The sequence below is a fragment of the Arvicanthis niloticus genome, chromosome 13 (assembly GCF_011762505.2).
Source record: "Arvicanthis niloticus isolate mArvNil1 chromosome 13, mArvNil1.pat.X, whole genome shotgun sequence".
In the NCBI taxonomy this organism is placed as follows: Eukaryota; Metazoa; Chordata; class Mammalia; order Rodentia; family Muridae; genus Arvicanthis; species Arvicanthis niloticus.
In genome coordinates, this window is record NC_047670.1 from 52,059,223 (window position 1) to 52,069,551 (window position 10,329).

General features: G+C 46.4%; 1 protein-coding gene across 1 annotated transcript; it reads left to right on the forward strand.

Moving 5' to 3' along the window:
• The first annotated feature begins 7,658 nt into the window (after positions 1-7,658).
• Positions 7,659-9,866, forward strand: C13H8orf33 (chromosome 13 C8orf33 homolog). Its single transcript, XM_034516069.2, has 5 exons — positions 7,659-7,805; positions 7,889-8,179; positions 8,322-8,406; positions 8,739-8,885; positions 9,385-9,866. Exons 1-5 carry the CDS (start codon positions 7,800-7,802, stop codon positions 9,522-9,524), a joined length of 669 nt encoding a protein of 222 aa, XP_034371960.1. The 5' UTR covers positions 7,659-7,799; the 3' UTR covers positions 9,525-9,866.
• The last annotated feature ends 463 nt before the right edge of the window (positions 9,867-10,329 follow it).

Sequence of the window (10,329 nt, forward strand, 5' to 3'; positions counted from 1 at the left end):
CAGAGAGAGAGAGACAGAGAGAGAGAGACAGAGAGAGAGAGACAGAGAGAGAGAAAGAGAGAGAGAAATACACCCACTCATCAACCCACCCTCCCACAAACTCTCTACATTACAAACAAAAGATACAAATTATTAGGGAATACATCATTACAAAACACTTGGCATTCTTTCAAAAAATATTTTTTTTATAACTTTACCTTTTTTCTTTAGTGACAGAAGGTACCAAGGAAGAATGTGACCTTTGCATGTTTTTCTTTCTCTAAACAATATAGTATTTTTTTTTTCAGTTTTTTTTCAAGACAGTGTTTCTCTGTATAGTCCTGGCTATCCTGGAACTCACTCTGTAGACCAGACTGGCCTTGAACTCAGAAATCCGCCTGCCTCTGCCTCCCAAGTGCTGGGATTAAAGGCATGTGCCACCACCGCCTGGCAACAATATAGTATTTATATAGAATTTTCATCTTATTAAGTATTTTAAGTGACTTAGAGATTACTGGTAATATACTGGAGGATACACATTATATGCAAACATGATTCATTTTATATAAGAAACTTGAATATCTACAGAGTTTGTTATACTTAGGGTACCTGGAACCAGTCCAGTGGGGATTCTGGACAGTTGTCCAGGGCTGTGCCAAGGAATACTGTTCTACCTTAAAGAAAAAATAACCAGCCACAAAACCCAATATAGCACACGCTGTTACATATAGAATCTTTCTTAAAAAAAAAAAAAAAAAAAAAACATTTATTTATTATATGCCCGCAAGCCAGAAGAGCACACCAGATCACGTTATAGCAAGGGCTTTACCACTAAGCTACATCCTCAGCCCTCAACTTTATGTTGCAACTTCTTTCTCAGGCCGCCACACAACATACCTTATGCTTGTTTGTCTCCAACTTCAACCATATCACGGTTTGGTTGCATTAGGTTATGCAACTTCATGTTTGATTAACGGATCCAATTAAAACAGAACCAAAGTTTTAAACCCAGTATCAGCTCCAGGCTGGAGCAGGGATCAGAGCTTTGGGCCCCACACTTGTCAAGAGTCTCAGAGGAGTCAAAGCTGGCGACAGTGGTACTGCAGTCTCTGGATTCCAGACTGGATCTCTCATTATCTCCCGGGCTTTGTTTTCTGCCTCCATTGCCAGTCCTTTTTTTTTTTTTTTTTAGATTTATTTATTTATTTTATGTATATGAGTACACTGTCACTGTCTTCAGACACACCAGATAACATCTGTTATAGGCATCAGATCCTATAACAGTTGGTTGCAAGCCACCATGTGGTTGCTGGGAATTGAACTCAGGACTTCTGGAAGAGCAGTCAGTGCTCTTAACCGCCGAGCCATCTCTTCAGCCCCACCCATCTCTCCAGCCCCCATTGCCAGTCTTAATGATCTGTTAGTCAACCAAAAATGGGTTGTTTTCTTTGCCCTAGAAATTTTTCTTTCATCTCCAGAAAGCAGCTCAAAACAAAACAGTCCCTGGTTACTGACTAGACTCTTCACCCCCATGCTATCTTTGCTGGCTACTTTGCCTTGGTCATTTAGTACACTTTGGACAGATATCCCCAAAGAGAGGCCATTGGTGAATCCATAGAGGTCAGTTCTTTCCTGTCACTGGGTCCTATAACCAAGCCTCCTCCAGACAGAAATAACTGCAAAACACTTGTGCTCAGCTCCTCAATTTCACGTCTCCTACAAAAGTGGCAGCCATGCTCCTTGCCCATGGACTCAGTACAGAGGATCTGTGTTGAAGGGGTCATGGAAAGAAGTTGAGGGTTGGCACCATGCTCAGTATCAGAGTCCTTGGCCCAGGGAGTGGCACTATTAGGAGGTGTAGCTTTGTTGAAGAGAGCCCAGGAGAAGCTGTTGGTGAAGGCGCAGCCCAACTGCAGCAGGAGACCCCAGCATTTTTTTTTTAAGTTTTTATTTATTTATTTTACATATATGAGTACACTGCAGTTGTCTTCAGGCAAGCCAGAAGAGGGCGTCAGATCTAATTGCAGATGGTTGTGAGCCACCATGTGGTTGCTGGGAATTGAACTCAGGACCTCTGGAAGAGCAGTCAGTGCTCTTAACCACTGAGCCATCTCTCCAGCCTGAGACTCCAGCATTTTGAAGCTGCCAGTACCACAGGAGCGACAGCTGTGTGTGGAGCCAACCTGCGCTTGTGTGACATCTGTGTCAGAGCTGGGTCCCAGGCATCGAGGACTGAGCTTTTTTTTATACCGTTGACCTTCAGTTTTGCTTTGCTTTGAATCTCACTTCCCTGATTATCCTTTCTTGGAATAAGAAACTAATTAACTTGTTTTCTAGTTTTACAGGAACGCACAGTTAGGAGACTCTGGATAATTCACAGAGATTTAGGATTTTTAAACAGACTTTGGATATTTTAATGAGATTGAAAATTTAAGATGTTTCTTTTTTGTTTGTTTGGGGTTTTGTTTGTTTTTGCTTTGTTTTGTTTTTATGAGACAGGGTTTCTCTGTGTAGCCCTATCTGTCTTGGAACTTGCTCTGTAGACCAGGCTGGCCTCGAACTCACAGAGATCCATCTGCTTCTGCCTCCTGAGTGCTGAGATTAAAGAAGGGCCTCACTACTGCTCAGCAATTGCTTAAATCTTTAAAGACTGAAACTTTAAAAAGTTGGAATATTTTATAGAGTGACCTGCCTGAGTTAGAGTTTCTGTTGCTGTGATAAAGGACTGCAGGGGTTTGAATATGGTTGGCTCAGGGTGAAAAGGAATATTAGGAGGTGTGGCCTTGTTGGAGGAAGTGTGTCATTGTGGGAGTGGGCTTTAAGATCCTTGTTCTAAGCCGGGCGGTGGTGGCGCACGCACCAGATGTTCCGCGCGCCTCCCGTGTCCCTTTTCACCCGTGGAAGAGAGACACGAGAGGCAGAATTCGGGTATTACCACAGACGAGGCTTTACTTGTAACAGCAGAAGCGGAAAAGGCGGAAAGACAGGAAGAGGCACAGCTTAAATACACCCTAGAGTGACTTATTCACTTCTGATTGGCTGTTCACTCATTACCCATAATACGCCCCGGGATGGGCAGTGACTTTTGGCGCGTTTTTGCCTCTCGCACTTGCGCAGTTAATTGTTTACTAGTGGGGGGGACACGATGTCCGCGCCATCTTGGAATGGAGGATGTAACCGCGGCTTCCTACATCTCCCCCTGTTTAAGCACGCCTTTAATCCCAGCACTTGGGAGGCAGAGGCGGGCAGATTTCTGAGTTTGAGGCCAGCCTGGTCTACTGAATGAGTTCCAGGACAGCCAAGGCTATACAGAGAAACCCTGTCTCGAAAAACCAAAAAAAAAAAAAAAAAAAAAAAAAATCCTTGTTCTAGCTGCCATTGAGCCAGTCTTCTGTTTGCCTTCAGATGAAGTTGTAGAACTCTCAGCTCCTCCTGCACCATGCCTGCCTGGAAGCTGCAATGCTTCCACCTTGATGATAATGGACTGAACCTCTGAACCTGTAAGCCAGCCCAATTAAATGTTGTCCTTATAAGAGTTGCCTTGGTCATGGTGTCTGTTTACAGCAATGCAAACCCTAAGACAAGGACCACGACCAAAAGTAAATTGGGGGAAAAGAGTTTATTTAATCTTGTACTTCCAAGTAACAGTCCATCACTGAGGAAAAGTCAGGACAGGAACACAAGAAGGGCAGGAACCTGAAGGCAGGAAGTGAGGCAGAAGGCCTGGGGCAGGGGGATGTTGCTAAGTGGCTTTCTCATGGCTCACTCAGCCTATTTCCTTACAGCACCTAGGGCTAACACAGTCAGTGGGGCCATCCCCATCCCACACCAATCATCTAGTGTACCACAGGCTTGCCTACAGGCAAATCTTATGAAGGAATTTTCTCAATTGAGGGTCCCTCTTCCACAACTGACTCTAGTTGTCATAAATCCAGAGCCTCTAAAATATATAAATCTCTTTAAAATTCCGAAGTTTCTCCAAATTCCAGGGTCTCCTAACCATGGGTTCCTATACTATCAAAACACAAGCTAAAAACTTTCTTGTTTCAAGAGAAAGTATAATCCCAGCACTTGGGAGGCAGAGACAGGCGGATTTCTGAGTTTGAGGCCAGCCTGGTCTACTGAGTGAGTTCCAGGACAGCCAAGGCTATACAGAGAAACCCTGTCTCAAAAAATAAAAAACAAAAAACAAAAAACAAGAGAGAGAGAGAGAGAGAGAGAGAGAGAGAGAGAGAGAGAGAGAGAGAGAGAGAAAGTAACCAGGGCAGTTATAATCAAATCAAAGTAAAGGCAGAATTTAAAAGTACAAAAAGTTAGTGCTTAATGGTGGAATCCCCTCTTGATCCTCTGGACTCCAAGAGGCCTTGAAACAGCTCTCCTCTCCTGGTTCTGACAGGCACATCACACGCAGCTCATCTCTTAGAATCAAGATGACTCAGCCCTTAGAAGGTATCCCGTGGTACTGGCATCTCCTGCTGCAACTGGGCTGCACTCTCCCCAATCCAGTGCTCTTCAGGGACTCAAGTCCCGCCACACAGTGCCACACCTCGGCTGGTCTCCATGACCCCTTCAGGCATTCAAAAACAGTACCACCTGGGAGACTCTCTCACTACCAAGTTTGGCAGCCAGCATTAGATGCAGCCTTGTCCACCTCTGAACAATAGTTTCTGGGTGCTAACCCCAAGGAAACACTTCCCAGAAGTCTTTGATTAACTTAGCAAAGCAAAAATTTCATTTTAGTGGTTTTGGTCTCCTTTCCAATTCTTCAGCTCCAGATGACTAGGATTAGATTCTTAAATCAAGATGTCACATAAACAGCCCTGACAGAGTCATTGCTTCCCTCTGAAACTTCACAAGCCAGGCCTCCATCACCCGAAGACAAAGCAAGTCAGTAAGGAACAACCCTCCAGGACTTCTACATCAGTTCCTGCTTTCAGTGATAGAGTATAACCTGAGAATTGTAAAATTAAAAAATACCCTCCCCCAAGATGCTTTTGGTTATGGTATTTTATCACAACAATAGAAACCCTAAGACAGATGCCTTCTGGCTAAATTTATTGCTGTTACTTAGGCATACCAGGCTGATTCTGGGCCCTGGAAAAGCAGGAATTCCAGGGTTTACCCTCTGCAGGAAGAAGCCTGTGCTTGTGTACAGAAACAAAAGAGTCCCAGTGTGTGGTACAGGCCTAACTCAGCAGACAATGGACTAAGAACTGTGCCAACAGCCCTGTAGGGTCAGTGTTTAGGAAGCTAAGGTGCAAAGAGATTAATTTGATTTGATATTTTGAGATCATAAACCACACCAGGTAGGGGGAGAGTTTGACAGAACAGTTCCAGACCTCATTCTGTAAGTTATTTCTTTCTCTTTAAAGAGACTTAGCTGGACATGGCAGTGCATGACTGTAATCCAAGCAAAGAGAAGCCAAGGCAGGGTGGCAAGTTTGAAGCCAGCTTGGGTTACACCTTGAATCAGAGAAACAGCTTTATTGGGGTCTATTGTGGGGCTTTCAAGGACCTGCTTGTGGTTTAACAAGACACGAGACTTCTATATAGTTTAAAGCTGTTGGCCTTTAGCTAGGGCAGACTCAGCTCGGTTCTAACTTAATGTGACTTCTGGTCTGGCCCTGCCACCTAGCTAGCTCATTTCTTTCCTGCTCTGCTTGATTTCTCTTAGGTGTCTGCTTCAATTCTCCTGCCTCTATTTGCATCCCCTGTCTCTCTGCCCGCCCAGAAGTTCCGGCCCCTCACACTTCCTGCCCCAGCTATTGATTATAACCAATCAGCAGTAAGATCACACTACAGCATCTCTTAGGTCACCCAAGGCATTCCTCAATGCTTGACCTTCATCTTTTGGGAAGGTTTGGAAGACAAACATTTACAAAATAGAAAACTTGGGGATGAGCCATAGAAATGGCAATACCAACGTTCTGCCAGCACAGAATTAACAACTGAAAATACAGAGAAACCCCTTAATACAACAGGGGTCTAACTGGCATACAGCTTGTTATAAGTATTTCAGACGTGTGATTTTGCATATTTTGTCATATACTTACTCTTGTGAAAGTGTCACTGTGTTAGTTACGTTTCTGTGGCTTTGATGAAACATGACCAAAAGCAACTTACGGAAGCAAAGCTAATTTGTGTCTATCGTTCCAGAGTAGCAAGAGTCTATTATGGCGTGGAGGCATGGCAGCAAGCGGCAGGGATGGCGGCGGGGATGGCGGCAGGGGTAGGAAGCTTAGAGATCACATCTTCAACTGTAAAGCAGAAACCAAACCTGAAGTGAAGTGTCTGGTGTCCTAGAACTCACTCTATAGACTGGGCTGACCTTGAACTCAGAGATCCGAGGGCTGGGGATTAAAGGCATGCGCCACCACTTTGAGGCTATGAACTCCTATAGTCCACTTCCCGGAACACACTTCCACTAGTGAGACTGCCTCACCCCATAACATTCCCAAACAGCGCCACCATCAGGGACCAAGTATTCACATGCTCCAGCCTTTGGGGGACATTCTCAATCAAACACCCACTTTCCACTCCTCGGCTCCTGTAGTGCTTTAGATGAGATGTCCCCCATACATCTTTGGAGTTTGAATCTTTTGGTCCCAGTTGGTGGCTGTTTGGGAAGGATTAGGAGGTGTGGTCTTGTTGGAGGAGGTGTATGGGCTTAAGGATTTTTAAAGCCTCTTGCCAGCTGCTGTTCCAGCTCCCCTCCCCATCCCACCCCCACTGCCATGCTTTCCCTCTGTCATCCTAAGTTTTGTTCCCTTGGAACTGTAAGCCCAACCAAACTATTTTCTAAGTTGCATTGGTCAGAGTGTTTTGTGGCCATATCGTAAAATAAAATTCATTTAGCCTAACTGTAAACGTTCCTTCCCATTGTCTTTTTCAGTCTCAGCACTGTTTTAAAGGTCCAAAATCCAAAGTCTCTTTTGAGCTTCAAGGTAATCTCTTAACTATAGACCTCCCGAAAAGTCAAAAATAAAATTATATACTTCTAACGTACAAGGGCAAAGTATATATGTCGCCATTCCAAAAGTGTGGAATAGAGGCATAGCGAAGAAATACTGAAACAAAGCAGCATCAGAAGCCCGTAGGAAAAATACAAATTCCTGTAGCTCCAGGTCTGGTATCTGTAGTAACAGGGCTAGACCGCTAAGATAGCTATTGCTATTCTTGGTTGTCAATTTGACAACACATATCTGGAATTATCCTAAAGCTCAAGGGGCTGGGTACACGTGTAAGAAATTTTTCTTGATTTTTCATTTGAGGTGGGAAGATGCACCTTAAATCTGGGCCACGTCTTCGGGGGGCAGCCTATATAAAAGTCATGGAAGAAGGAAGTTCTTCATGCTTGACCCAACTCTCGCTGGAAAGTTCACTCCTTCATTGCCATTAGAGCCTAGTTCTTCAGGATTCTGATGTATACTGGAGACCAACTGAGCCATCTGGCAACGCGGGTGCCCCGCCCTGCCCTGCCGTTGCACCTTGCCCCACCTCTGGGCGTTCCCCCGACCCCACCGGTTCCATTCTCCACCCACCCCACAATCAATCGTCTTGTTTCTTGGCGGCGCACTCTGCTGTGTTCTCCGAGGCCTTTAAGTTCATTCCTGTGCACTCTGTCTACTAAAATTACAAGCACAGCCTGGAGCGCTCTGTCCACCCAAGTGTTTTCTGCCATAAACAACCCCAAACCCCGCGCGCGGTTGCTCTGGGTCCGCTGCGCTAACTGCGGAACCTTGTGTCGTAGACGTGTTTCCAGAGGAGTGAGTTCTCTGTGATATTTAGGACTTACTAGCTTCCGGTGACTTCTCCTGCTAATGGCGGTGAGCTGTGGGAGAAAGCGTGTTTGTGGCAAGGCCATAGGTGGGGAGACCCTGTGAATTTCGTCCTGTCCCACGTTTTTCAGGAGTCAGGGCATCCTGCTCAGGAGGCACCAGCAGCCTCAGGTCGGAGAATTCATCGCGCTCCACGCAGACCCCGGCTCCCTCGCCCAGCTTCCGGTGCGTCGGATCAGCCCCTTTGCAGTTCTGTGCAACCTGCATGTGACTCCGCCACCAAGACACATCCCGTAGGCGACACAGTGTCGATGAAGCAAAAGAAGAAGAAAACCCCGAACAGGGTCTCTGGGACAAAGGGAAACGAAAAGCCCTCCGAGAAACCTGCCCCAGATGAAGCTCCCCCTAGTGCTGAGGCCCAGGTGGGACTCCCTGTGAACTTTCTGGGTGCTAACCCGCCTGCCTGTGTGGGTTAGGTGTGCGGAATTAAGGCGCTCAAGGTACGGGAGTGGGGTCTGCGGGATCCTGTTGCCTATCACAGCCATGTCCTCCTTTCTATCACAGGCGGAGCAGCTGGCGCGGGAGCTGGCCTGGTGTGTGGAACAGCTGGAGCTGGGTCTCAAGACGCAGAGACCCACCCCAAAGCAGAGTGAGGGAGCCTTCTTTGCAGTTAGGGAAATGTAAACCGTGACAGAACTGTGGCCTGATGGTGTTGCCAAGGGGTGGGATTGTTGCTTTTTGTTTATTTGCTTTGTTTTGGTTGGTTTTCGAGACAGGGTTTCACTGTTCAGCCCTGGCTGTACTAAAACTTAGTTCTGGGACCAGGCTGGTCTGGAATTCAGAGGTCCGCCCGCCTCTGCATCCCGAGTGCTGGGATTAAAGGCATGTGCCAGCCCAGCCGAATGGGAATAGTTGCTTTTGTAGTAGGATTATATGGAGGGTGTTTGAAGTCACTAGCTCTTTATTTTTCTTTATCCGCAGAAGAGCAGGCTGTTGGGGCAATCCGAACGTTGCGCAGTGAAAAAACCCCCTTGCCCCGGAAGAGACAGCTGATGCGCTCCTTGTTTGGGGACTACAGGGCTCAGATGGATGCAGAGTGGCGGGAGGCCCTAAGGGCTCTAAAGGCTGGTGAGGAACTCGAAAGTGATTGGTTCTGTACATTTGCTTCAAGGGAGTAAGGAGAGGTTCAGCTCAGCAGGGTTGGTGTGGGAAGAGATGGGCTCAGGGGGGGAAATGTAAGCAGGGAGAAAGTATATACCTCTTAGGGGGACAGAAGTCCTGGAAGGAGGAGGGCCAAGGTCCTCACTTCGTTCTGTTTGGGGGATGGGAAAAAAAACAGCTCATGTGTCTTAGCCTGGGCTCACTTCACTGGCCGCAAAGCCAGGTACCAGTTGGACTTTAGTTCCTGGAACTAAATAATAAATAACTTGGCTATAAATCCTGGATCTGCTATTTAGATTGAAACATTTTTGGTAAGTTACTGCAACTCTGTGAGTCTCATCAGGGAACCACATTGTCTACTTTTTAGTACTGAGAAGTTTGTTAGGAGAGTTGTGTGGGTAATTGTAACTGCATGCATAATGTTAGCTGTTACTCAGTTCTGACTGTCTGCTCCCCCTTCCTACAGCCTCCCATTCGGCCCAGGTACAGCTGGTTGGTGAGGCCACCAGAAAGAAGAGCGGAAGGGTTTGCAGGCCTCGTCCTGCAGGAGGAGCAAAAACCACTCCGGACTTGACCAATGAAGAGTTTCGGTTTAATTTCTTTTAGAGTCTCCTACATGCTGGACTAGTCATCCTCCCCCAGGGTGGTGTGGGGATTTGTCCGGAGTGCAGGCCTTTCCAGGAATTCTCTCAGCAGAGATGGGATTGCTTTGCCCTTCACTGCTGCGTGGACATGAAGCGGCTGGTCGGTGTGAAGCTGCTATGTGGAAACCTTTGACGGAAATGTTCTTCCTGTCAGAAGAGAGACTCGAAGCAGCTGCTGGTGATGAGGAACCGTGGAGAAGCTGTGGACACACTGGGCTCACTTTTGAAAGGATGCCCTGGTCATTTTTTTAGTGCTTTATATATTGCTATACTGCCTTAATAAATCTTTTCTAAAGAAACGGGATGGTGGGTGAGAGTGCTGTCTGTGTCGGAGGAAGCAAGGCGAGGCAGGGCTGCTTGGTCCAGCTCTGATGCCAGGAGTCCTCTGTGGCTGTTACTGTTCCCTAAGCAGGCTGTCATCTTCAGGAAGCCAGTGTGGCTTCTATCAAGCCTTGGTTTTAGGAGCCAAGGAGCTACTTGACCTAACCTGAAATGAGTCTTAGTGGACTGCATTAAAAAAAAAAAAAAAAAAAAAAAAAAAAAAAAGAGCCGGGCGGTGGTGGCGTACACCTTTAATCCCAGCAATTGGGAGGCAGAGGCAGGCAGATTTCTGAGTTCCAGGCCAGCCTGGTCTACAGAGTGAGTTCCAGGACAGCCCAGGGATTTATGTATGTATGTGTGTACATATGTGTGTGTATGTGTGACTAGTATGTATGTGTGTGAGTATGAGCATGCTAGACACATATGTATAAAAGTATCTTTTATTC